Source organism: Budorcas taxicolor, chromosome 18 (genome assembly GCF_023091745.1).
Source record: "Budorcas taxicolor isolate Tak-1 chromosome 18, Takin1.1, whole genome shotgun sequence".
In the NCBI taxonomy this organism is placed as follows: domain Eukaryota; kingdom Metazoa; phylum Chordata; class Mammalia; order Artiodactyla; family Bovidae; genus Budorcas; species Budorcas taxicolor.
In genome coordinates this window covers 27,472,898-27,500,879 of record NC_068927.1, presented here as the reverse complement: position 1 = coordinate 27,500,879, position 27,982 = coordinate 27,472,898, and the positions used below count along the sequence as shown (strand labels likewise).

Here is a 27,982-nt window from a genome sequence, read left to right as displayed (position 1 = left end):
AAGTCTGCACCCCACAAAGATGAGCAAGACCAGGATCAGGGGGTGCAAACTAGGGTTACATGGGGCTGGTTCCACCAGGTCATTTGGAAGCAGGTGACCTGGGAATCACACTTTGAGAAACACTGAGGCATGGCTCTCTGTCTGCTGCCACTTGCAAGTGTGGCTCTCGAACCAGCAGCTTTGGTATCACCTGGGAGCTGCTTTAGAATGCAGAATCCCAGGCCCCACACCACCCAGCTGAAGCAGAAACTGCTCCGTGACAAGATCCCTGGAGGTTTCTCTGCACATTTGTGTTTGAGAGGCAGTGGCCTTGAGTCATGGTTCTCATGACTGCGATTGCAATCATTTGGGGGAGATTTAAAAAAAATCCTGGTGCCAGTCCTCACCTCAGACCATTAAATCAGAATCTCTGGGGGTGGGCCTGGGCATCAGGCATTGCCAGGTCTTCCTAGGCAATTTCAATATGCAGCCTATTTGGGGAACCAGGAACCTAGGAAAAGTTATTGTGTCTGGTTGGAAGTGAAATTAATTGAGCTCCAGGGTTTCTTTAGGATGGAAAATCCTACCGGATTAAGAATGTTTGAGTGTTAGCCTAAGAGCCTGAGGAGTTCTAAGTTCTTTGATTGTAAAGTAGGAAATGCTGTGACGGTTGGTTAAGGAGAGAAAGTGCCAGAACTGGGTGGTGCTCAGGGCTGTCTCAGAGCTGTGGGTGGACCAGCCACACGACTGGTGTTGCCCTCCAGGGACAAGAGTGGTGCTTCAGACTCTGGGTGCACTGCTGCAAGTGCAGGTGGGCACTGGGCTGGTCTGTGTTGGCACCGGCGGGGAAGAGCCCCACCTTCTCTGCCTCTCCCAACTCTTTGCTCCTCATTGCAGTCCCCAGGGTCCTGCCTCTGCCTGAGACCCCCTGGCCTCAGCACTATGGCTAAACCAGGCCTGGACATGGAGCTGAATCACCTAGTCCAGGACCAGTCGCCTGGCCAAGTGACCCCCAGGCTTGCCCCCCCAAACCTGGTGGAGCACCTCCCCAATGTGCCCAGCTACCGCCCCCCCATCACCCGCATCCCTGTCCTCATCTCCCGGAGGACAAACTTGTCCAACTCCAGCTTCGTCAAGGAGACCAGGCGCTCAGCCCGTCGTCTAGGTAGCGTGAAACTGCCCACCCAGCACGCTGGTGTCTGTGTTGTGTGTTTCCGCATGGCTTGGGCTGCTTTCTGCATGGGTGTTGTGGTCTTGGTGTGGGACTGCTATTTGGGCTCCTAGAAAACCACCCCTTCTTCCTCTGCTGACCAGTGCCTTCGTCTTGCTTTGTGGTGATTTAAGGTATAATAGTCCCCTTCTCTCTGCGCCTAAAATTCCACAATTAGTAATTCACTTTTGGGGGTTAAACGTGGCATTTTGCAGATCATCAGTTTTTATACGGGTTAGTCACTCATACCCTAGTTTAAACAAATCATTCAGATCTCCAGGCCAATGAAGAGGCTTGGATCAAGGAGCTGGGTCAGGGGGAAGAATAATCAGAGGGAAATGGACCAGGAGACGAGGTGAAGGTCCACTGCAGACAGAGTCTACTGACCTTGAGGGTTTGCTGGGAGCTGGACTTTCTGAGGACTGTGGCTGGCTGCCCAGCAAATTCCCTGTCAGGACAGGAGAGGCCCCCAGGTGTTAATAGGCAGACCCAGAGGAGAGGTGTCCTCAGGGGCCAGTGCAGAAAGAGAGCCTGTCTGGACCCATTTAATTGTGACAGGGTCCCCATAGTGGCCTTTGGGCTCCTGCTATTTGCTGCCTGCTGACAAAGAGCGGGGGGACATGCTGGTGCCTCGCGGCGAACCCCTGTCACTTTGAGTCTGCCTTGACTCAAACCAGACCTGCCTGTTTTGCCTTTGATTCATTTGTTTGCTTTTGGATGACACTGGGCAAGGTTGTCTGCAGTATCCACAGGCAGGTCAAGCTGAACATTTCTTGAGAAGAGATCCACTCTTATTCTCCCCTCCTCCTGGCTTGAGGTGGGCGCAGAGTGGGGGTGAGGTGGAGTAAGATCAGCCCGCCTGGCCAAGTGACCCCGGGGCTTGTTCGGTTAGCAGAGACAGCGGAACACCCAGGGTTGGGGGTGGCGGTGGCTCGGGGTGGCTCAGGGCTGTCTCTCAGAGCTCTTGGCTAGGCCAGCCTCATGACCGGTGACGTTCTCCACATGAGCTACTGGGGACGACATGCCAAGCTCAATCTTCCAGGCCAGCCCTAAATCTCACTCCAAAGGGTCCCCCATGTCCTCCACCCTTACATCACTTCTTGATTTTTGTATAGTCTGTATCAGCTCTGCTGGAAGAGGGCATGGCAACCACTCCAGTATTCTTGCCTGGAGAATCCCATGGACAAAGGAGCCCGGCAGGCTACAGCCCATAGGACCACAAAAAGTCGGACACATCTAAAGTGATTTGGCACTCATACATGCAAGCATGTACCAACTCTGCGCTTATTTGCTTACTCATTTTTTCATTCAATTCAGTGTATTTAAATAGGAAGCTTTACATTATAATTCAAATGGAAAACCAGCCTGGTCTGCCATAAATAGAAGGGCATAAATAGAAATAACCACAAAGACATGGGGAACTAGGTCATGTTGGTAATTTCTAGTGAGGTGGGGGCCTGCTGAAGGCTCATAGCTGAGTCTGCGGAAGGGAACTAGGACATGTCTGGGAGGCGTTGAGGTCATAGCAGCACTAACCTGAGGTTTCCTCTCTGCCCACGCTGGATCCAGAGAGGACAGGAAAGGGAGGAATGGTCTTATTCTGTGTCATCCTTTGTTTTGGCTGTGCCATCTAAAATCATCGCGTGCCTTCTCTGACCCCTCAGAGCCCCATGCTTTGAGAAACAGTTGCAGTGAGACATTGGGACGGTGGTCTGACCCAACTGTGATTGACACACAATGATTTTAGATGCTATGGCCGAGGCAATGACAGCATGCAGTGAGTGACAAGATTATTTCCATTTTAGTGGTTCTGCGTGACACAGAAGTCTGTATGTAGGCTGGTCACCAACCTCAGGATGGGCTGAGAGTTTTAGCTCTGGAGCGAGGATGCCTGGGTCCAAACCTGGGCTCTGCTGCAGGTTTCTTAACCTCTCTGTGCTTCAGTTTCCTTCTGCACAAAATGGGGACAATGACAACAATGACCTCATAGAGTGGCTGGAAATAACGAAAGGGTTTATATATATATATAAGTAAAGCACTTAGAGTTTAGTGAAACAAATGCCTAGTAGGCACATAGGAAGTGCTTAACAGTAAATATTATTATTCTCTAAACCAATTTAAGCATACAATATTATTCTTCGTATTCTTAATCACAGATTCTTATTCTATAAATCAGTATAATATAAACAAATACGATTTCTGTTTTGAGTTCCTACTCTGTCAAACTGGCAGGAAATGAAACATTGGGTTTAGGAGGTCCCCCTATCTTTGAGAGTGACTGAGTTTGTAGGGTCTTATGCAGGGTGAGATTGGGGGTGAGGGGACCACGTGGTCCCTCCCAGGCTCCCTGGGACAGCCTCATGGATGTTGAGGCCACGGTGTTTTTTTGCTGCCGGGGGTGCCATGCTGGAAGCACCTGGGGCCCTGAGCATTTTTGAGATGCTGCCTTAGTCCTGGCTGCCTCCATGCCCCCAGCCCACCTCCAGCTCCCCTCTCCCGAGGTCTGTGGGAAGCAGGGGGAGGTCCCTGCCACCTCATGGCTCTCTCCTGCTTTGCACAACCTGGGGCATTTCTGGTGGTGAGTCTAGCAAAAGTCCTGCTCATCCTCCCTTCCTGAGTGCTTAGGGTTAGTTCAACAAATGCGCCAGAGTCTTGAGGTCTGGTTACGTTCCCTCCACCAACCTTCATAATGTGCTGGCTTTCCCCATGTGGCCATTGAAAAAAGCTCACAGATCCAAATGTTTCAAAACGCACCCCTCCACATTTTGGGGGTGTGCACCTGCCTTGCTGGTACCCAGACCTGCACCTGGCTACTATTGCGTGGTTTGGCCCAGGTGTAGTGGGGAGTGGGGGCATCCTCCCAGCCCCTCAGCATCCTCTGAGCTCTGCCTAGCGGCAGACCTGTCCCCACAGTCCCAAGGGAGGGTAATGAAGCCCAAAACAAGGACACACCCAGTCTCCCCAGGGAGGATCTCATTCTCAGGATGCGAGGCCTCTCAGAGGTCAGGAGAGGAGCTGAGGGGATTATTTCTGGGGCCTCTTGGCAGATACAAAAATAAGAAAATACCAAATGTCACAGGGGTAACACACATTACAAAAACAGTCTGTCACCCTTGATTGTAGGAAACTTCCAAATGTCTCCATTCGAGGCCCTTCAAGAATGTGAGGCCCTGAAGAGGTAAAATTGTCACTACATGCAGATGACATGATACTGTACATAGGAAACCCTGAAGACTCCACGCAAATACTGCTGCTGCTGCTGCTGCTGCTAAATTGCTTCAGTCGTGTCCAACTCTGTGCGACCCCATAGGTGGCAGCCCACCAGGCTCCCCCGTCCCTGGGATTCTCTAGGCAAGAACACTGGAGTGGGTTGCCATTTCCTTCTCCAATGTGTGAAAGTGAAGTTGCTCAGTCGTGTCCTACTCTTAGCGAGCCCGTGGACTGCAGCCTACCAGGCTCCTCTGCCCATGGGATTTTCCAGGCAAAATTACTGGAGTGGGTTGCCATTGCCTTCTCCGAAGCAAACACTACTAGATCTAATAAATGAATTTAGCAAAGTAGCGGGATTCAAGATTAATATTAAAAAATGAGTTGCCACACTTTATAATAACAATGAAACATCAGAAAAGGAATGTTAAAAAAAAAAAAAAAAGAAACCCTTTAAAAATAGCACCAAAAGGAAAAGGACTTACCCGGTGGTAGAGTGGTTAAGAATCTGCCTGCCAAACTAGGGGACATGGGTTTGATCCCTGGTTTGGGAGGATTCCACATTCCTCAGAGCAACTAAGCCTGTGCGCTGCCACTACCGAGCCTGCATGTTGCAACTCCTGAAGCCCATGCTCTGAAACAAGAGAAGCCGCTGCAATGAGAAGCCCACGCACTCCAACTAGAGAGTAGCTCCTGCTGGCCACAGGCAGAGAGAATCCTGCACCCAGCAACAAAGACCCAGTGCAACCAAAACAAAAACACCTACGAATAAACCTAACCAAAGAGGTGAAAGGCTAATACGCTGAAAACTGTAAAATATTAGGAAAGCAGATTAAAGAGGATCCAAAGAAATGGAAAGATATCCCATTCCCTTCCAAGAGGATTGCAAGGACTAATATTGTTAAAATGGCAATTTTATCCAAAGCAATGTGCAAATTTAGTATGATACCTGTCAAAATACCCAAGACTTTTTTCACAGAACTAGAACAAATAATCCAAAAATTTTTATAAGGACTATTAAAGACCCAGAATTGCCAAAGCAGTCCTGTGAGGCGGCCTAGGGATGGGGGCCATGGAGCAAGAGGCATAACTCTCCCAGACTTCAGATAGTAGTACAAAGCTACAGTAAAATCAAAACAGTGTTGTAAGGGTATAAAAATGGACATGCGGATCTATGGAACAGTGAAAACAGAGCCTAGAAATAAACCCATACACCTATGACCAATTAATCTCCAACAAAGGGGGCAAGAATATCAAATGGGTAAAAGACAGTCTCTTTAGCAAGTGCTGGGAAAGTTACCTGTATGTAAATCAGTGAAGTTATACCCTCACACCATATACAAAAATAAACTTAAAATGGCTTGAACACTTAAACCTAAGACATGACATGTAAAACTGCTAGAAGAGAGCATAGGCAAAACATTCTCTGACATAAATCATACCAATGCTTTCTTAGTTCAGTCTCCCAAGGCAATAGAAATAAAAAACAAAAATAAATAAAAGGGACCTAATCAAACTTTTACAAGCTTTTGCACAGCAGAGGAAATCATGAAAAAGGAAGGAAGAAAGAAAAGACAGCCTGTGGGATGGGAGAAAATATTTGCAAATGAGTTGATGGACAAGGGCTTAGTCTCCAAAATATACAAACAGTTCATACAACCACCACCACCACCAGAACAGCCCAACTGAAAAATGGGCAAAAGACCTTAACAGGCATTTCTCCAAAGAAGACGTACAGGTGACCAGTAAGCACATGCAAAGATGCTCAACAGCACTGATTATTAGAGAAATGCAAACCCAAACTAGAAGGTACCACCTCACATTGATCAGAATGACCATCATGAAAAAGTCTACGAATAGCAGGTGTTGGAGAGGATATGGAGAAAAGGGAACCCTCCTACACCATTGGCAGGAATGTAAGTTGGTACAGCCACTGAGGAGAACTGTGTGGAGGTTCCTCAGAAAGCTAAAAATAGAATTACCATATGATCCAGAAATCCCCCTCCTGGTCATATACCTGGACAAAGCTATAATTCGGAAGATACATCTCCCCTATGTTCATAACAGCACTATTTACAATAGTCAATACATGAAAACGACTAAATGCCCATTGACAGATGAACGAATAAAGATGTGGTACATGGATAAATGGAATACCACTCAGCCACAAAAAGAGTGAAATCATGCCATTTGCAGCAGCGTGAATGCAATTAGAGATTATCCTACTAAATGAAGCAAGTCAGAAAGAGAAAGACAAATATCCTATGCAGCCAGTATATGTGGAATCTAAAACATGGTACAGATGAACCTGTCTCAAAACAGAAACAGACTCACAGATGTAGAGAACAGATTTGTAGAGAACAGGTTTCTGGTTGCCACTGGGGAGGGAGATAGGGGAGGGAAGGACTGGCAGTGTGGGACTGGATATAAAATATTATATATAGGGTGGATAAACAACAAGGTCCTGCTGTATAGCACAGGGAACTAGGTTTATCCTGTGATAAACCATAATGGAAAAGAATGTGAAAAAAAAGAATATATGTGTATAACTGAGTCACTTTGCTGTACAGCAGAGCTTGGCACAACATTGTAAATCAACTATGCTTTAATAAAAAAATTTTAAAACAGAGGTCTTGTACCCCCATGTCTGCTGCCCCCACGGGCCTGGGAAAGCCCCATCATTCCTACCTTGGGATGGGGAAACTGAGGCCCAGGGAGAGGAAGCAGCTGAGCCAGACTGCACCAGGCCAGACCCTAGGACTCAGTGCCCCCCAGGCAGGCTCCCCAAGCCCTTTCTCAGCGCTGCCACCCCAACCGCCACCCCAGGGCCTTGCTGCTTCTCCAGGCCCAGGGAAACCAGGCTGGCTCCAGGCTGTGTCCGGGAGCTCCCGTGACGTCACGGCTGCTCCCGTGGCTCCTGGGTCAGTGGCTGCGAGGGGCGTGGCCCTCAGAGGGCCCTGGATACCGCATTGTCATGTCCCCTGCATGGAGCTCTCCTGGGGGCCCTGTGTGGATGCAAGGCTGCCACAGGCCCCTCCACACACACTGTCTGTGGCTTCGCCGTAGAACACAGTGAGGCTCTGGGGACCTGGCTCCTCTCTGATGCTGTGTCCTCCTTCCCCTCCCCAGTACCTGCCACGGAAGAGCACCCCGAAGTGCAGGTGGAAGACGCTGATGCTGACAGTCGGCCCCTCATCGTGGAGGAGAACCCACCCTCTCCTGTGCAGCTGCCCCCATCTCCTGCCAAATCCGACACTCTTGCGGTCCCAGGATCAGCCACAGGGAGCCTCAGGTCACCTTCTATGCTTCTCTTGGATGTTTCATAGCACTGTGCCATCTGTGCATTTGGTAGAAGAGGACACTGGGGCCAGAGAGGGGAAGAAACTGGCCCAAGGTCACTCAGTGAGATGCTGTCAGCATTGGGACCATGGGCCCACCCCTTTCCAGGTCTCCTAATTCCTGGTTTCAGGCTCTAGAAAGAGTCTCTGAGGAAGCCCTGTCCAAAATACCCTTGAGTATATGGTTTGAAGTGGGTGATAGATGTGACAGGGCTAATATTATTGTTAAAAATTACAATGGAAATACCAAAGAACTCTAGATACAATAACCATCCCTCATCCCACCATGCTATGTTAGGTGGTGGTTTTATTTTTCTGCCCTCTCTTCCATACCTTATTTGTGGGCCCAGGCTTCTGAGTGGTTTTAATTGAAGGTAGGATTGGATCCCATCTCATCTGAGACCATATCTTATTTATTGAGCCCCTTTCCATACTGCTGGGCTGTCACTATGATGCTGTGTTGACGTCTTCCAGCTCCACATGTCAGAACAGATGTAACAATCCTCCCCTGTTAAATACTGAACACAATAGTGCTATGGCTATCTCTTTGGTCCTCTGCCCTCTGTCCTTGGGCTCCATTCTCGAAAGTGAAATTCCTGCTCAGGGTTGCACACACTGTTGTGCTTCTTGAGATAAGTTAGTTGCTGCATGGTTAGAGGTAGTTTTGGACAACCTGAGCTGGGTAGCTGAGAGCGTTCCTGTATAGAGCTATAGGCAGGCTGTGAGGTGCAGCACTGTGCTTTGTGAGTGGTTCTTTAAGCTAAAGAAGAGCCACCAGTGCCTTTCCTTTGCTGGCTGGATTGAGAGATGGTTCTCTTTTCTTGATTAATTCTTGCTCTCATCCATGAGCTTTTGAGTAATTTCTCAGCTGAAGTCAGGTGCCTGCTGGGATAGAAATGGCTGGATGTAGTCAACAGAGGTTCCCAGATTTTAATGTGGAGAAGAGACATAATCTCACCTGGCCTCAGAACACAGCTCACAGACACATCAGTCCTCATGGTTAATTCATTGAATCATATACAAAGTACAGATGGCAGAAGACGAGGTGCTACCATGACTGTGGACATCTGGTCTACCTCCCTCTATTCACTTTATTAGGGTGGAGAAACTGTACAGGTTGGATTAGAGATGGATACTGGGAAGCAGCAACAAAGGGACTAAGGTCACATGGGGCTAGAATCCAAGCTCCTACCTTTTGCTTGTGAGCTGGGTCTGTGAGGCTCCTCTGGTTATCATTCATTTGCAAACATTTTTTGAACATCTTTATGTGCCAGTCTCTGCTCTAGGTGCTGTAGACACACCAGGGAAAAGCCTGTCCTAATAGAGCTGATATTCTAGTGCGACGGAGATAGTGAACAAGTAATCACACAAGACTCTTCCAGGGAGCTGCTAAGCAGAACATGACTGTGAGAAACTGGAGAAGCCTCAGCCTGAGCTTGCCCCCAAGAAGGAATTCTGATGCCTGACATGGGAGACCAGTGGGGCTGTCTGTGGTCAGGGATGGAATGAACACAGGGCAATTGATGGGAGCAGAGAAGCCACCCAAACAGAGGGTTAGAGGGGGGCATGTGGGCAAGGCCGTTCTCACAGCACAAAGCTGTGGTTTGGAGTGACTCCCAGGTCACCGCTTACCAGATGTGAGGCTTAAAGCAAGTCATTTGATCTTCCTAGGCCCCCATCTTTCTGTGATAAGATGGGGATGAAACGTTCCCTGTACCTTAGGCATGTGAAAATTCAACGAACTCCCGTAAGTGAAGTGCTTAGCACAGGGCCAAGCACTGGGCAGTGCTAGGGGAACAGAGCTTCTGACTTACTTCCACTTTCTGGACTCTCTCCAGGCCCTCGGAAGGCACTGGGCTGAGGGTAGGAGGGCTGAGTTTAAGTCCTAGTTGAGAGATTTCTGCCCCAGTCTTCTTGTGTGCAGGCATCCTTTTTTTCAGTATTTATTTATTTGGCTATCAGTCAGTTCAGTTGCTCAGTCCTGTCCAACTCTTTGCAACCCCATGGACTGCAGCAGGCCAGGCTTCCCTGACCATCACCAACTCCCAGAGCTTGCTCAAACTCGTGTCCATCGAGTCAGTGATGCCATCCAACCATTTCACCTGCTGCTGTCCCCTTTTCCTCCCACCTTCAATCTTTCCCAGCATCAGGGTCTTTTCCCTGATGGCAATTTGATTAGGCCAGGTCTTAGTCGTGGCATGTGGGATGTAGTGCCCTGACCAGGGGTCGAGCCCAGGCCCCCTGCATTGGGAGTGCAGAATTTTAGCCACTGGATCATCAGGGAAGTGCCCCTTCAGGCCTCCTTTTAATTAGAGGGTAAAAGAGGCGAACCCATGAGTCTTGCCATTTTAGTTGAGTTGACAGAAGATAATAGGGTAGTTCCAGAGCTCTCTGGAATAAAGCGAATGCTGCACATCCCTCTGACTGTGTCCCTCTAGAACCCTAATGGTGGAATCCTGAGTCACGGTGGTGGGGGATGGTAGAAGTACCACGTGTCTTCAAATCTAGACACCATCAGCCAAGACACCAGTGGTTCCAAAAGCAACACTGGTGGACTTGGACTGAATGGTGGGGACCCAGGATAATTTAGTCTTCATCCTTCAGATAGGAAAGAGGGAGCTTCAGGAGGGGATGGGGTTTGTCCCAGGTCACACCACATGCGGGAGACCAGACTCCATGGCCTGTGGGTGTCAGTTGTTCCAATCAGGGGCACATCTGTTAAGGGAGGGAAGCTGAGCTTCTAGGAGATTTAACAGGATGGAATGGGAGCCCTCACACCTTATTGGAGGCTGGAAGAATGGTGTGATGGAGAAAGAGGTGGGGGTGGGCTGGGAAGCTCTGTGCCATCAGACTGGGAGGTGGAGGGAGAAGGATGTTTAAAATGAGACCTGACTGAGTGCTAAGCGCCTCATTGAGCTGGTTAGATTTAGTCCCATTTTGGGCTTCCTTGGTAGCTCAGCTGGTAAAGAATACACCTGCAATGCAGAAGACCTGGGTTTGATCCCTGAGTTGGGAAGATCCCCTGGAGGAGGGCATGGCAACCCTCTCCAGTATTCTTGCTGGAGAATCCCCATGGACAGAGGTGTCTGGTGGACTACAGTAGTCCATGGGGTCACAAAGAGGTGGACATGACTGAGCAACTAAGCACAGCACACACAGTCCCATTTTACAGAGGGGAAAGCTGAGGCAACTCAGAGAGTTTAAGTAACTTGCCAAGGGCACACGTTGGGAAGAAGCAGGGCTGGGGAGCAAACTTGGGTTTGCCTGATGCTGAGTTAGTGCTGTTACTTTTACGTGAGGCCGCTGAACGGATGCAGAGACTAAGGTCCGGAGGTCGGCTGTGTCCCCTCTTCTCCCTTTTTGTTTCCCTGCAGGCAAGCGAGGACCCTTGGGCAGCACCATCCTCTGCTCCGACCTCCCACCCAGGATTTGCTCTGGGTGATCTGCAGGGCTCCAAGTTGGCTCCCCGCTTGTGGCTCCTGCCTCCCTGAAGTCCCTTTCCATGTCTGTGTTCTTGCAGGAAGAGGCTGCCTTCCCAAGATGATGAGGCTGAAGAGCTCAAGCTGCTGTCACCGGCTGCATCCCCCGTGGTTGCTTGGTCGGACCCCACCAGCCCACAGGGCACTGAGTATGTGGCGGCCGCCTCTGGGGTCTCAGGGAGTCAGAAGTCTGGGTGGGGATGGGCAAGCAAAGGGAGGTGAGCTGGGGAGAGCATGAATGTTTTTAGAACACTCTGCCTGAAGGCAGACTGTGCCAGTGGTTTCCAAGCAGTAAGGGAGGGCTGGGTCCCCTGCCCTGGCTGCTTCTGGCTGGCCCAGCAGTTGTGCAAAATCTAGTCTGCAGAATGGGCCTGGGCTCTGGGCCTCCTGTGTCTTGAGCCACAGAGAGTGGACCTGGCGAAGCCAAGTGTTTATAAGCTCCTCAGGTGATTCCAATGCAGTTGGTCTGTGGAACAATGTTTAAAGGGCACTGTGAGGGCATCAGGGCCTGTGTCTCTGATATATGCCTGTCTCAAGGGCTGGGCCAGGGGGAGATGTTTTCCTGAAGGGTCTACGTAGGCTAATGACAATGAATCCCCCAGCCCCGGGCTCTGGCCTGGGCGTCTCACCTCCCCACCAGCCATGCTCCTGGAGTGACCTCAGGAAACCATGACCTTTCCTTCCAGTCTCTTTTTTCTGACTGTAATTTTATGGAGTTTATGCTTAGCAGTATTGTGGAAAGTTCAGAAAAGCCAAAGAAGCAGGAAAAAACCCCAAACCTCACCTATCATCCAGTGATTCCTTTTAGTGTACAGTGGGAGTCTCATCTGATGCAGTAGGATCAGGGTGGGGTTAGGGTTCATATCAGAAGATAAGACAGAAATCCTGTAGAATAATAAAAATTCCCTTGGGAAAAATGCTCTTAAGGTGGTCAGCATGGAGCCCTAGGTATTCCCTCAGTGGGTTAAGATGCTATCGCAGATAGACCTCAGTGTCTCAGCGCATAAGGAACAGGATGGCTCATGTCAGAGTCATGTCGTCAGGTGCGTGTTTCAGGTCAGTGGCAGACTCTGCTCTCTGCAGTCATTTAAGGACCCAGCCAGCACTGGCTCTGCCATCTTTCTGCGGCTTTCAAGATCTCACTGGTCAGACTGGAAAGGGAGAGTGCCAGGCTGCTCTCCATAAGGAGGCCTGGAGTTGCACAAGGCTTGTGCACAGAAGAGAGCTGACATGGCCACACCTGGGCAACAGGGTCCCTGGCTAGGTGGCGACTGCTTCCCAAAGTGGGTGAGCAGTTCCTGTCTCCTCCACCCCTGGTGCCATCTCTCATTATGACCCCACACTGCTTGCCTCCAGCTCAGCTGAGCACATTAGGAGTAGCTGGCTTGAGTTTCAGTGCCTCAGTGTATGAAAAAAATAATAGATCTGTAAATACTAGTGTCACCCTCAGCTCAGCGAGAGGATCACAGGCCACTCAGCAAAGTACAGGGAACTAGGCTGATTCACACAGCCACCCGTCTCAACTCACCCAGAGCTCTGGACCCACGCTGAGCGGACTGTCAGGCAGATTCTCATTCATTCTGTCTGTCTATGTCTGTCTCTCTTGATGCAAGTTCATACATTTTAAATTCCTGTAAATTAAAAGGATTTTAATGTATCTGTAATTTTTTTAATTTTGATTGAATTAAACTAATTAATTTATTTATTTTGCCCATGCTGCATGGCTTGTGGGATCTTATTTCCCTGACCAGGGATCAAACCCATGACCTTGGCAGTGAGAGCTCAGAGCCCTAACCACAAGACCGCCAGGGAATTCCCTGCACTGTTTTTTAAATCAGCTATTTCCTAAACCTCAAAAAGTAGCCCCTGTCCCCTCCCTGATCAGTCCTGTATCTCATGTGAACCCCAAACTGAGTCTAACAGCCCTGAACTGAGTTTCAAGAGTTGCCCCCTAAATCACAAGTGGAATCCAAAGTTTTTCAGAATTGCCCATCTGAATCAGAGCCTGCACGGTACATTTCCTATAAAGCTGGGTATCCCAGTGCAATTCCCAGGCTGAATTTCCTCCCAGGATATATTAAGGTGGGTTTGATGTTTTGATGTCAAGAGGGAGACTGGGGCAGGATCGACCCCCTCCAGCTAGGTGGGATACAGATTCTGCCCTTGCCTGGGGGCGCAGGGGTCCTTCCCCACACAGTCCACTCAGCTCTGGGTGCTGTTTCCACAGTGACCAGGACCGTGCAACCTCCACAGCCAGCCAGAACAGTGCCATCATCAACGACCGGCTCCAGGAGCTAGTGAAGCTCTTCAAGGAGCGGACGGAGAAGGTGAAGGAGAAGCTCATCGACCCTGATGTCACCTCCGATGAGGAGAGCCCCAAGCCCTGTGAGTCCAGAGCTGGTGATGGTCCACTGGACCCAGGGTGTGGTGGGGCCCCTGGAGCCCTCTTTCAACTCATAGGGAGGGAAGCCCCAAGAAAATGGTGGGGATGCTTGAGAGAAGCACAGATCTCCACTCTCTGGAATTCGAGATCCTTTGTAGACAGGTTTAGCTACGTTTGCAGGGGAGGAAAGAAGTCAGCGTTCTGGCCGATGATCCAGTTGTACTTAGCTCTGTGCCTCGGAGGGCAAGTTCCCTGGATGACCCTCTGCGCCTCTCCTGCTGGCAGGCAGGTAGGTGGTCTACCCTGGGGTGTATGTCATGGCCTTACATTCAGATGGTGTCCATAACCCACTCTGGAACCACACATCTTAGTTTTCAAAGGCCTTGGTTACAATATTTATTTGGAAGTTTTCTTCTTTCAGAGTACCAGGAGGAAATAAGAACCACACTCTCTTGCCAGGGAGGTTTTCTAGGTTTTTCCAAAAGAGGGTTGTGCCTTCGAACTCAAAATACCAACAATGAACCTAGCAGAGCCTGACTTCATAACCCTCAAGCTAGAAACATAGCCATATTGAACCTTTCAGAGCCAATCTCTAGTTCACCAACAAACATCTCCATAGACGCACAGGAAGGCTGTGATCCCATTCAGTGTCTTGTTTTAGAGACGAAGGAGCTGAGATTCCTGTGCTAAAAAACCTAGGGCAATGTTTTCCTGATTCCCGGGGGTGGAAGTTCTGGGTACCAATGTCCCCCCACCTCCAGAGAGAACCAGGGTGTCCAAACACAGACACACAAGCAGACACTCAACTGAAACACCCAACTTGCCCAGAAATACCTCATTTTAGGCAGCTCCTGAGCGGTGGTCCCCTATTGGTAGTAGGTAAGCGTTTCAGAGCAGGTGCTCAGGCTGCTATTTAAGAGGATATGTGGGGTTTGCTACAGGAGAACACGCAGAGCGTATGGCTGGTTGTGGAGAGCTGCCAGGGTCCCCTCAGCTCCAGCTCCAGCGTCTGCAGTCGGGTGCCTTGTCTTTGCATTCTCAGCCTGAGCCCCGGGGCTAGGTCAGAGGGTCACCAGTGTCATCCCACAGCCCCAGCCAAAAAAGCCCCAGAGCCGGCCCCGGAAGTGAAGCCAGCTGAAGCGGGGCAGGTGGAAGAGGAACACTACTGTGAGATGCTCTGCTGCAAGTTCAAACGCCGCCCCTGGAAGAAGTACCAGTTTCCCCAGAGCATTGACCCGCTGACTAGTGAGTCCTGGGAGGGCGGTGGGCGTGGCCACACGTCATGGAAGGGGCGGGGCTGGGGCTGGGGCGGGGAGGGGGAGGGGCCCAAACGAACTACGTCTCTGGACTAGGAAGGAATAGGGCACCCATCTTAACAGGCGAGGAAACTAAGGCACAGAGGAGTTAACTGGCCTAAAGACACAGCTAGTCAGCGGCAGACTCAGGACTCCTGACCCTTGGCCAAGTCTTTCTACTCTGCCCTTACTGGCTCCTTTCCCAGATCTGCTGCTCTGAGCAGAGAAGGGGAAAAGTTCTTCCAACATCTCAAGTGAAGTGCCTCTCATGTTATATTCTTCAGGAATAACAAACCTTCATATGTGCACAGCATTTTACAAAGGGTTTCCCTGCCTTTTCTTTTTTAAATCTGACTTCTCCTGTGACTTTTCTGAGGAAGACAGAGCGGGGACCAGGGAGGGACTTTCCCAGGGTCACACAAGAAGTCACTGAGGGGCAGGACTCCAACCCTGGTGTCCACGGGTCCTTTAAAATGCCCAGGTTGGGGGGAATTCCCTTTCAGTCCAATGGTCAGGACCCTGCACATTCACTACAGGGGGCACTGGTTCGATCCCTGTTCAGGGAACTAAGAAAGATCCCACAAACTGCTGGATGTGGCCAAAAAATAAAAGTAAATAAACAATAAAATGCCCACGTGACCTACAGTATCCATCCTTCCATGCACCTGTCCATGTATCCATCTGTCCATCTTCTGTGCATTGTTCACTACTGTGTATTTAGGAAAGCAGGAAATACATTTTCGGAAAAAATTCAACCAGAGTGGATCAAATGTGTTTTCTGTTAGCTGTCTATGAACTAATAATGACCTCACATCCCCTCCTGAGAGTTCTCCATTTGTTAGGGCCTAGCTGTGATTTATTTTTATATCAAAGATAGTTTTTTATGCCCCCCCCACCCCAGCCACCAGGCTTCCCTCGTGGCTCAGTCTGTAAGAAACCGCCTGCAATGCAGGAGACCCAGGTTCAATCCCTGGGTCAGGAAGATCCCCTGGAGAAGGGAATGGGAACTCCAGTATTCTTGTCTGGAGAATCCCATGGACAGAGGAGCCTGGTAGCCTATAGTAGTCCATGGGGTTGCAAAGAGTTGGACACGACTGAATGATTAACACTTTCACTTTCCCTCAAGAAGGGTCACATTTAGAGCTGGTAAGAAAGTGCAGATTGATAAGTGGAAATAAGAAAGCCCCATCCCGATCGCACGGTGAGGTGAGGGGCCCTTCTCCGGCTGAGGTTCTAGCACCTCCCCTCCCCCTCCCCTGCAGACCTGATGTACATCTTGTGGCTGTTCTTCGTGGTGCTGGCCTGGAACTGGAACTGCTGGCTGATTCCCGTGCGCTGGGCCTTCCCCTATCAGACGCCAGACAACATCCACCTCTGGCTGCTGATGGATTACCTGTGCGACCTCATCTACCTCCTGGACATCACCGTGTTCCAGATGCGCCTGCAGTTTGTCAGAGGCGGGGACATCATTGTGAGTCACAGCCGGATGGGGGGTGGCTGGGGGCAGACCCTGCAGCCAGAGCCCCTGATGCTGGGATGGACAAGAAGCTAAATGAACAGGGAAATCTCAGGACATCCACTCGTGCCTATTCAACAGCATGGTTGTTTGTTTCACACATCTTTGATACATTCAAATTACACACATCTTCATATGTGGGTAAAATGGTTCCTGGACCACCTGGTAGAATCAGAGATGAAGAAGTAGTCCAGAGAATGGACTTTAGAGTAGGCAGACCTGGTTCAAATCTTGGCTGTATGAGAACTAACTGTGTCACCTCTTAGAGCCTCAGTTTCGTCATTTGTAAGATGGGGATAGTAATTGTTCCCACCTCTTACCATTGCTGTGAGGCTCCATGGAGGTGATGTATGCAGAGTGCTCAGCACAGGTAACTGCTGACAATTGACATTTCCTGGGGGTGGTCCTGCAAAAAGCACACTCCCCAGACCAGTTGGGGAGTCCATGTTCTGGTGCACTTTCTGGGGAGGAAACCAAAATCCTGACTGTAATGTGGCAAAGTCCCCATCTCCCTGTGTAGGTCATTTTTCAAAATTCCATGTGAGTGGAGCTGGGTCTCCTCTGTGTGTAGACAAGTTGAGCTTCTAAAATAATTCACAGGAAGAACTCCCTGGGCAACCTCTTTCCTGGTCTGATCAGAGCAGTGAATAAGGTTGCAAATGATCCAGGTGAGGCTAACATGCTTAAGAGTTAGCGTGAAGAGTGAAGAGTTGGACTGAGAGTAAGGTCAGCGTCCCTGCTTTCCATCCAAGAAGCCGGAGTCAAGCTGAGTGACCTTGGATGACACAACCCCCACTCCACCTTGGGGAGCTCGATCTCCCCATCTGTAGGCTTTCACCAAGCTCCGCTGGTCCATTCAATGGCTCTGCACCCATGAGGCTGTTATTTGGATAGGAAGGTCAAGGCTGGGTGGGAATTTGCATCACTGCTCCAATGGGGTCAGGGGAAGCTCTCAGGCCATTTCACAGTCATTATTCCATTTCATTCCAGACGGACAAAAAGGAGATGCGCAACAATTACCTGAAATCTCAGCGCTTTAAGGTGTGTGCCAGGGGTCTCAGGAGGCTGTGTCTCTGGGGGCCCTGGGTGTTTTGAGGCCTGTATGACGTGGCCTCCCCCACAGGACCAGCACAGGCTGGGGCTTGTTGGTAGGATACCTGCTGCCCTAGTTTTAGCCCCTCCATGGGCATCCTGACCTTGCCTTTCCATTGAAGGTGGAGACCCCCGCCACTCACCCCATCCCACAACCCTGGGAGTTATACGCTGTTTTATACACTGTGGTGTCCTGCTGGCATTTCAGATGGACATGCTCTGCCTCTTGCCGTTGGACTTACTCTACTTGAAATTCGGTGTGAATCCCCTCCTGCGCTTGCCCCGCTGTTTGAAGGTAAGACGAGTGGGCTTCTCCATCCAAGGCCTCCAGCTCCTCTGGTGCTCTGTACTGGCGCCAGCATCTTGATGCCTGGTCTAAGCAGCACTGGTGAGGCATCAGGAAAGGATGGCTGCAAGGGATGATGGGAAATTCCTTATGATGGTTAGTGCTTCTTAGCTGTGCTGTGTGTTAGATACTGTTCTGGAGGCCTCACAAGTGCTTACTCCTCGATTCCACGAGGTGAGGGTTATTAGGACTAGCAACAACTAGTGGTGATGCAGGAGTCGGGCCACACGTTCAGACCCATCCTGGCTGCCCCTCCCACTGCGGGGCTGCAGAAAGAACCCTCAGTCCTGGCAGCTGTGGGCAGTGGGTGGAGAGGGGAGGGCACTGGGCCACCCCTGATGCCTTGCTTTTCCTCCCAGTATATGGCCTTCTTTGAGTTTAACAACCGCTTGGAATCCATCCTCAGCAAAGCCTACGTTTACAGGTGAGACCCCCCCCCCCCACGTGCACACACGTGCACACACATGTCCCAGGATATTTGCAGCAAGAACAGAGCAAGACCCCATCCCTTCCCCTTTCAGCATCCCCCAGCTCCCAGGCCCCCTAGCCACTACCACCCACCGGAAGCCAGGCCTCTTCCTTATCCTTCTTTGAAGGGATGTTTGTTTTTTAAAGATTCAGGAATGTCCCGCTTCCCCCAGTTGTGAGGAGGGCACATGCAGGCTGACATGTGTGGCTGCCCTGCATATCCAGGGAGCTGGGCCTCTATTTGGTTTCAGCTCAGGAAACTGACCCCCCAAACACTCAAACATGGGTGGTGGGCTGTAGGGACACAGTGGGCCATCTTGCGGATGCCCAGGCTTGGAACACAGGACAAGCCAGGCCACGCTGTGGGACAGGGCTCCTCTTGATATCTCTCAGGGGCAGTGCTTCTCTGCATGCATGTTCTTTCTTTGCCCCTGCCCCCGCCCCATGCATTCCCCCCTCAGCTCCTCCACTTCCCCAGAATTGTCTGCACATGTAGCTCTGTGCCAGTTCTGGACCCCAGTCTTGACAACTTTCTGTTGGAGCATCACCATTCCTAGCCAGCGCAGTCTCAGTAGAGCAGCCAGTAGGCCCCGTAGTATAGCCACCGGTTCCCACGGGCCAAGTGTCTGTCGCACCAGGCAGCTGGGCAGAGTCTTTCGGCTCTGATATGGGGATCTCTGAGGGTGCTGGGAAGGGTGAGGACTAGCTTGTTCCCTGCAGTCCCCACCCCTGGGCTGAGATATCATTGCCACCTTTTCCACTGCTGCATTCGTGCCTTCCTTCTTCTGCAGGGTTATCCGGACCACAGCCTACCTGCTCTACAGCTTACATCTGAACTCATGTCTGTATTACTGGGCGTCGGCCTATGAGGGCCTCGGCTCCACTCACTGGGTTTACGATGGCGTGGGAAACAGGTGAGCCGCAGTCTTCCTCCTGTGTCTTAGTAATTCATGGCACCAAGACTCCTGGAGAGGAGTCCCGCTGCCGCCATGTGGCCGGGTCACCTTGTTCCCGAGGAATAAGTGCCAGGCCGTAGTGGGCACTTGGTCAGCTGTGGTGACAGAGGCAGAGGAAGAGTTCAGGCCCAGGGGGCTGAGTCCCCTCAGGCAGGCCCTGCCTCACCCTGAGCTGTGCCCACAAGTGATGCAAAATGCTCTCCATCCAGCTTGTCAACACTTGGACCTCCTCCTCACACTTGCTTCTAGCTGGAGCTAGAACAAGTGGTCACTTGCATCCAAGGTGGTTTCTTTTTTTTCTTATTTTGAAGATTTGTTTATTTGCTTTTTGTAATGCTGGGTCTTCGTTGCTGCACACGGGCTTTCCCTGGTTGCGGTGAGTTGGGGGCTTCTTTCTAGTCGCAGTGAGCAGGCCTCTCATTGTAGTGGCTTCTCTTGCTTCAGAACACAGGCTCCAGGCATGCAGGCTTAGTTACTCTGTAGCGTGTGGGACTTTCCTGGTTCAGGGATCAAACCTGGGTCACCTGCATTGGCAGGCAGATTTTTAACCACTGGACCAGCAGGGAAATCCCAAGGTGGCTTCCTATAGAGTGGCTGTTGGTTCAGAATGTCCCCTTCTCGGGCCAAATGCTTCAGTACTTGGCCACAGTGACCTGTCGCCTTCTGAGATGGGCCTGTGGCCTGAGGGGAGCTCCCTGAGAGAGTCTGAGGGTCCAGGGAAGCCCAGCAGGCTGGAGGGGGAACCTGACATCCGCTGTGGGGTGCCATGTGTTGGGGGTGTGATCAGGGCCCAACACCCTGACACCACCACTGACCCTGCTTCTGTTCCCCTTGGCTGAACCCACCCACAGCCCTGGTCCAGAGACCATGACTAGACCATTCATTCATTCACTCACTCACTTATTCATTCATTCATCCCCTCACAAGGGGGCAGAGAGAGGACTCAAAGGCCTTCTGTGCAAAAGGAAGAACAGAAGCTATTCATTAAATCTTGCTCTGTGACTTTGGATAAGGCCATTACCCTTTCTGAGACTGTTTTCTCACCTATAAAATGGGGGTGGGATCGCACAGATTTCTCATGAGAAATAAATAATGTGTGTAACACATCCAGCCTGTGCCTGGACAGGAGTCAGTGACCCCACTTTCTAGCTATGGTCATTCTTAAGGGGAAGCCAGCACACCAGGAACTTAACCTAGGGTCACAAATCCCCCTTGAAGTCAGAACTGAATTTTGGGAGCATGCTGACTTCTGAGAAGAAGCTTCCTAACTGTCCTTAAATTCTCAGAGGGGTTCATATCCTACCTGGCTAAGAAGCCATTTCCCAGGGCAGGGCCTGGCACCCATCACAGGCAGGCCTGCACAGATGGCAGGCAGAGTGGGGAAGACAGGGCTAGCCCTCTGGGGCTTCCCTGTGCTGTGAAGAGGCACACTTTCTGGCAGCATCACCCTTTTCCAAATAAAATCCTACAGCGAAACCCAAGATATGCAAAAGCACAACTCGTGAAGGAGAATGCCTCTAAAAATCCAATATCATTCATAATTATAACTTTCAAAATAGTGAGCATTTCTTGAATGCCTGCTATAAGCCAGGGGGCCTAAGGACCTAAACTCTTATATATTTGGTTTCTTCTTCCTGCTTTGCGTTGGCCAGGTCTGGGGCAGTATGCAGGGGTCTCCACAGGTCTAGTGGCATGGAATACTCAAGAGACCCCTAAGATGTGCCATCCATGCCAGTAGCTGGCTTCTCTAGTCAGGAAGGGCTTCAGGGAAAGCCGGAGCTATATGGATCACTCATCTTCATTCTGCTCGTGGCCCAGCAGCACCCGGCACCCAGGCAGTGCCCAACTCAGTCCCCCTAAAGGGGACTTGATTTTCTTAACTCTCAAGAAAATTAGAGATACCAAGGGAACATTTCATGCAAAGATGGGCACAATAAAGGACAGAAATGATATGGACCTAACAGAAGCACAAGATATTAAGAGGAAGTGGCAAGAATACATAGAAGAACTATACAAAAAAGATCTTCATGACCCAGATAATCATGATAGTGTGATCACTCACCTAGAGCCAGACATCCTGGAATGCAAAGTTAAGTGGGCCTTAGGAAGCATCACTACAAACAAAACTAGTGGAGGGGATGGAATTCCAGCTGAGCTATTTCAAATCCTAAAAGATGATGCTGCAAAAATGCTGCACTCAATATGCCAGCAAATTTGGAAAACTCGGCAGTGGCCACAGGACTGGAAAAAGTCAGTTTTCATTTCAAAGAAGGGTAAGGCCAAAGAATGTTCAAACTACTGCATAATTGCACTCATCTCACACGCTAGCAATGTAATGCTCAAAATTCTCCAAGCCAGGCTTCAACAGTATGTGAACCATAAACTTCCAGATGTTCAAGCTGGATTTAGAAAAGGCAGAGGAACCAGAGATCAAATTGCCAACATCTGTTAGATCACAGAAAAGGCAAGAGAATTCTAGAAAAGCTTCTGCTTTATTGATTACGCCAAAACCTTTCACTGTGTAGATCACAACAAACTGTGGAAAATTCTTCAAGAGATGGGAATACCAGACCACCTGACCTGCCTGCTGAGAAATCTGTATGCAGGTCAAGAAGCACAGTTAGAACCAGACATGGAGCAACAGACTGGTTCCAAATTGGGAAAGGAGTACATCAAGTCTGTATATTGTCATCCTGCTTATTTAACTTATATGCAGAGTACATCACATGACATGCCAGGCTGGATGAAGCACAAGCTAGAATCAAGATTTCCAGGAGAAATATCAATAAACTCAGATATGCAGATGACACCACCCTAATGGCAGAAAGCAAAGAACTAAAGAGCCTCTTGATGAAAGTGAAAAGGGAGAGTTTAAAAGCTGGCTTAAAACTCAACATTCAAAAAACTAAGATAATGGCATCTGGTCCCATCACTTCATGGCAAATAGATGGGAAAACAATGGAAATAGTGGCAGACTTTATTTTCTTGGGCTCCAAAATCACTGCAGATGGTGACTACAGCCATGAAATTAAGACGCTTGCTCCTTGGAAGAAAAAATATGACCAACCTAGACAGCATATTAAAAAGCAGAGACATTACTTTGCCAACAAAGGTCTGTCCAGTCAAAGCTATGGATTTTCCAGTAGTCATGTATGGATGTGAGAGTTGGACTATAAAGAAAGCTGAGTGCTGAAGAATTGATGCTTTTGAACTGTGGTGTTGGAGAAGGCTCTTGAGAGTCTTTTGGACTGCAAGGAGATCAAACCAGTCCATCCTAAGGGAAACCAGTACTAAATATTCATTGGAAGGACTGATGTTGAAGCTGAAGCTCCAATACTTTGGCCACCTGATGCAAAGAACAGAATCCTTGAGAAAGACCCTGATGCTGGGAGGGATTGGGGGCAGGAGGAGAAGGGGAGGACAGAGGATGAGATGGTTGAATGGCTGACTCAAAGAACATGAGTTTGAGTAAACTCCCAGAATTGGTGATGGACAGGGAAGCCTGGCGTGCTGCAGTCCATCGGGTTACAGAGTCCGACACGACTGAGCGACAGAAGGGAATTGAACTGAAAGGCTACTTAGCATGCTCCCTGGTGGCCATAACTGGTATGACGGGGGAATGACAGGGCAGGCCTGGCGCGTGGGTCTGAGCTTTTCTTGGACCAGGTGGTAATGAGGGACGGGAAGGCCTAAGCGAGAGCCTTGCCCTAGGCCTTACAGAGGCCAAGACCCCCACTACCCAACTCCCCCAAAACTTCTGCTTCTCCACGCTTTCCCCAGTACTCATTGCACATTGACATGCCTGCCTCCACTAGATAGTGAACTTCGTGAGGGCACAGGCCAGTCTATTGTTCTCCACTGCCGGAACCAGTGACAGTGAAGGTGCTGGTAGCTGACGCTTCCTGAGGCCCCACCATGGGCCAGGTGCTCTTTTGACCTCACGTCATCCTCACAATCGCCCTGTGAAGGATGGTCTATGGCCACGCCCCTTCCGGAGAAGGACACTGGAAGAAGGCTTGGCGAGATGGGTTACTTATGCAGCTAGAAGGTGTCAGGGCTGGGTTTGAGCCCAGGCCGTCCGTGCCGGAGCCCATGATCTAACCACAATACTGCATAAATAGCTGGTGTACGGAGCCCAGGGGAGGACCAGTTTGGGATCAATCTCGGACCAGATGATTGGCCAGTTGGATGATGATCTCCATTTCCTGGCTAAGCAGGGACCCTGGCATCATGGATGTATCAGGACACTGGGAACAGGGCAGGCTCTGGGCAGTTCCTGTGCCCTGGTGGGATGACAGAAAGTACAGGAAAGCCTGCTGAGAATGCCCTGAGTTTAGGCCCTGCTGACCTCAACCTTGCTGACCCCTGGGAGGGGACGGTCTGAAGGTCTGAACATAAGCACCTTGGTAATTAAATCCGTTTAAATAGCTATAAAGGTTTTACTTCTGTATCGATTAAGTTATTGTAAAAGCTTAAGTTTATTTTTGTAGGACTTAATGGCTAGGAATTAGAACAGTGAGGCTGCTCTGTTGGAATAATGCAAACTTGTAATTATTAATAAACATGCAAACCTTTAAAACTCAAAATAGTGAGGGAGGGACTTTTGCTACTTTGTGATGATTTCACAGGCTTGGGCATTTCCTATGCTTTGTACCACACAGCAGGACCCCATTGGCCACCTCCCTTCCTGATGGCTCATGCGTCTGTGTCAAGGGGTTACTGACGGTGGGTGACAGCTTAGAGAGAAGGTGACACCTGTTTTCCAGTCCCAGCCCTGGAACTTGCCAGCTGGTGACCATGGGTGTTCCCTTTCCCTTTGTGGCCCTCAGTCTCACTATCTGGTTAGTGGACAGCAGAAGGGAAGGGTCAGAAAAGGTGACCCTCGAGATCATCTTCCAATTTTGAGCTTGTTCTTGAACCTCATGATGGGAGACCAAAGCAGAGACTGTGGACATTGGAAACATGTGGAGGGAAACTGAAGGATCCCAGGCATCAGGAGCTGGAAAGCCCTGGTTTATTCTCTCGCCAAGTCTTCCGAGCAACCTCCAGAAGCCTCAGTTTCCACATCTGTAAATGGGGATGACAGCATGTCTCTACAGGGTTAGGGCAGAGTCATGACCAAACCACACAGCACCTGCAAACATGCTCTGTATGCTGCAGAGGGCTCTGCAGTTGGGAGAAGTTTTTTTTCCCTCTTTTTTTTTTTTTTTTTTTTGCACTCATGAGCTATAAAGCTTTATATTCAAGCCAGATTGCCCAGGATCCACAGGCTGAGTTTTGATGACTAAGGTCCCCGTCTTCTCTCCTCAGTTACATTCGCTGTTACTACTGGGCTGTGAAGACCCTCATCACCATCGGCGGCCTGCCTGACCCCAGGACGCTCTTTGAAATTGTCTTCCAAGGTCTAAACTATTTCACAGGTGTCTTCGCTTTCTCCGTGATGATTGGACAGGTAGGTGGGCCACTAGTCTGTCCCGACCCACCTGCCTGCAGGGCCCCTCTTCCTCCCGCTGCTGCCAGGAACGTCACCGTCCATGCCTGTTCCTTTCAGACCAAGCCCAGGAAAAGAGCACTGGGCAGAGAGTCAGGAGCCTGGAGCTCTGGGATCTGTGGGGTGAAGGGGTGGTGGTGGAGGCGTAGGTCCCGCTTCCTCACTGAAGGTTCTTCTCATTTGAAATGTCAGTCTCCGGGGTAGCTGGAGAGCTGGGCCCAGTGGCTTCCTGCAGAAGCTGAGGATTTGGGCTGTTCCCTTGGAGAGGAGCCCTTGGTGGATTCTAATGTGCTGGGCCCTGGCGTGAGGCTCAGCTTGTAGCAGTGCATGAGGCGCCACCAGGGGTGCTCAGTGCTACCTTTGAGGGGCTCTGCCCCAAGGACCAGCACACCTGGCTCACATCTCCTCCTCTGAGGGGGTCACGTTGGCACCAGAATCAGCCCAGCCCAGCGAGACCTGCCCTCCTCGTGTGGCCCCAGAGACCTAAGCCCACCGAAGGGCCAGCAGCCTCACTCCTCCATGTCTACCCTGAAGGCAGAACATCTGGGTCAGCGAAACCTCTGAGTGTGGACATGGGTTTCCCCTCTCTCCTGATCTCTTACCAGCCCGGCAAGCGCGCACCCGGGCGCCTGTGTTACATTAATGTGCCCACAACCCATGTCCCCGAAGCCCGGCCCCACTCTGACCCAGTGGCCTCCCTGACCACCACCCTCCTGGCCCCCAGATGAGAGACGTAGTGGGGGCCGCCACCGCGGGACAGACCTACTACCGCAGCTGCATGGACAGCACCGTGAAATACATGAACTTCTACAAGATCCCCAGGTCTGTGCAGAACCGGGTCAAGACCTGGTACGAATACACCTGGCACTCCCAAGGCATGCTGGGTAAGACACGCCCTTCCACCCAGCCCCACCCCCAGTGCCCTGCCCTCTTGGGCCCTGCCCTTGTCCTCTGTCCTTGGGGCCCTGAGCATGGGGTCCTCTCTGGGCTGCAGTCCCAACGCGCAAGTGAGAGATGCCTGGAGAGGCCTTGGGAGGTGCCCATTCAAAGATGGAAGTGCGGTTGGAACCAGGAAAGGAAGGGCTGTCTCTGTCTCTCTCACCTTTCCTGCTCTTCGTATACAAGAAGTTGCTAAGTCGTGTCTGACTGTTTTGTGACCCCATGGACTGTAGCCTGCCAGGTTCCTCCATCTGTGGGATTTTTCAGGCAAGAATACTGGAGTGTGTTACCATTTCCTTCTCCAGGGCATCTTCCTGACCCAGGGTTCGAACCCGGGTCTCCTGCATTGCAGGCAGATTCTTTACCACTGAGCCATCAGGGAAGCCTGTATACATCAGAGAAGCACGTATACATATACATCCATACATACAATATATATTTTATAAATTTTTAAAAATTTCTTTTCAGAGCCTTTTCCATTATAGTTTACTACAATATATTTTATAGTTGTTTGTTATGCTTTGCTTCTGAAATTGGCTAAAACAACACATGTTCATTCACTGTGGTTCAGCTTTCTTGTCAGTGATGAGGTATGCTCAGTAATTCTTGCAAAGTGAGAGAATCTTACCCGTAAATTGTTTCCAAATGTAGTGAAGTTCTTACGGATTCTAAATGGAATCCTTAAGGAAATTTGACATGCTAATTATATGTTAATTGACTTTTTCTCCCCCTGTTTCCTTTTTATCTTTGTGCTAAGTTGCTTCAGTCGTGTTGGACTCCTTGTGAACCTATGGACTACAGCCCTCCAGGCTCCTCTGTCCATGGGATTCTCCAGGCAAGAATACTGGAGTGGGTTGCCATACCCTCCTCCAGGGGATCTTCTTGACCCAGGGATCGAACCTGCATCTTTTGTGTCTTCTGCATTGGCAGGGGAATTTCTTTACCACTAACACCACCTGAGTTAGTAATTTTGTTTTTGTGCTTTCCAGGTGGCCCTACTATTAAAGCATCTGTCTGTATGCTTTTCACTTACATTTACAGTATTTTTGCCTGTAAAATCCCATGGACAGAGGAGCCTGGTGGGCTACAGTCCACAGGGTCACAAAGAGTCAGATACAACTGAGCACACATACACACATGCACATAATTTTGTTTTCAGAGCCTAGGCATCATTTTGGAAGGCTCTCAAAAGCTTGTGGACCACTGGCACAGTACCTTAGAGTCCCCCAAGGCCCTCAGCAAAGTGAAAGCACCCCCCTTCATCTCCACTGGGTTCTGTCTGGTCTCAAAGAAGCCACACTTGAGGGCCACAATCTCCTGAGCTGGGGTTGTTGGCAAGTCTGTGGACAATGCACTTAACCATAGTAGTTTCCAAGGCATGTTCACTTCCACTGCCTCATTCCATCCCAGTGACAGCCTTGTGACTTCAATATCATTGGCCCTTTTCACAGGGGCACATGTTAAATACCAGAGAGGGCTCTGACCTGCCCAGGGTTGCACAGACCCGGCACTTGAGCCCTAAGCTAATGTACAGTGGGCAGAGCGTGGGACTGGGGTCCCGGGGTGCATCTCTGTCTCCAGTTACCAACCTTCATCATGTGCCAAGCTTTCCACTGTGCAGCATGGACGCCACGGTGTACAGACATACTGCTCTCCCAGGATAGGTTCTGAAGTCACCGGGCCTGAGTGGGGCCTTGATTCCATCCCCCAAGCTGTGTGGCTGTGGGCAAGTCACTGCCCTCCTCAGTTGTCCTTTCTTTGTCTGTGAGGTGGGTTTTAGTAGTGGGCACCTCTTGGGCTGCTGGGAGAAGTTAATGAAATCGTCTTGGTAAAGCACTCTGTAAAACAGTGCCTGGCACATACTACATCCTCCACATGCTTTAGTTCTTGCAAATGCTGTTCTTGTAATGTAAGTGGAGAAGACAGATCATCAGCAAGCAACTGCAGTAAAGGGTGTGATACGTGCTATGGGACAGGGACTGATAACATAATAGCTGGGTGGGAGGATGTCAAGGGAAGGCTTCCTGGAGGAGGTGACATGAGTGCTGGGTTCTGAAGCATGAGTAGGGATTAGCCAGGAAAGCAGAGGGGATTGTTCCCAGCAGAGGGAACGGCATGGGCAAAGGCCTGGAGGCAGAGAGCATACCCTCCCAATCTGGAGTGATTCTGAGTGGTAGAGGAATGGCACACCCGGGGACCCAGCCAGTGCAGTGTGGGCTCGGCACTGTGTGTGTGAAGGAAGGGCCTGGCTGTGCCTCTGACCCTTGCAGGGTCTCATTTCCA

General features: G+C 50.3%; 1 protein-coding gene across 1 annotated transcript in view; it reads left to right on the top strand.

The window, feature by feature from the left end:
* CNGB1 (cyclic nucleotide gated channel subunit beta 1) overlaps positions 1–27,982 on the top strand; it is a 66,050-nt gene that overhangs the window by 23,346 nt on the left and 14,722 nt on the right. The window contains exons 16-26 of the mRNA XM_052656233.1: positions 7,526–7,688; positions 11,255–11,362; positions 13,441–13,598; positions 14,686–14,841; positions 16,154–16,362; positions 17,398–17,448; positions 17,708–17,794; positions 18,205–18,269; positions 19,105–19,227; positions 24,580–24,721; positions 25,485–25,644. Of these exons, the coding sequence (XP_052512193.1) occupies positions 7,526–7,688; positions 11,255–11,362; positions 13,441–13,598; positions 14,686–14,841; positions 16,154–16,362; positions 17,398–17,448; positions 17,708–17,794; positions 18,205–18,269; positions 19,105–19,227; positions 24,580–24,721; positions 25,485–25,644 (1,422 nt within the window). The remainder of the gene's footprint in view (positions 1–7,525; positions 7,689–11,254; positions 11,363–13,440; positions 13,599–14,685; positions 14,842–16,153; positions 16,363–17,397; positions 17,449–17,707; positions 17,795–18,204; positions 18,270–19,104; positions 19,228–24,579; positions 24,722–25,484; positions 25,645–27,982) is intronic.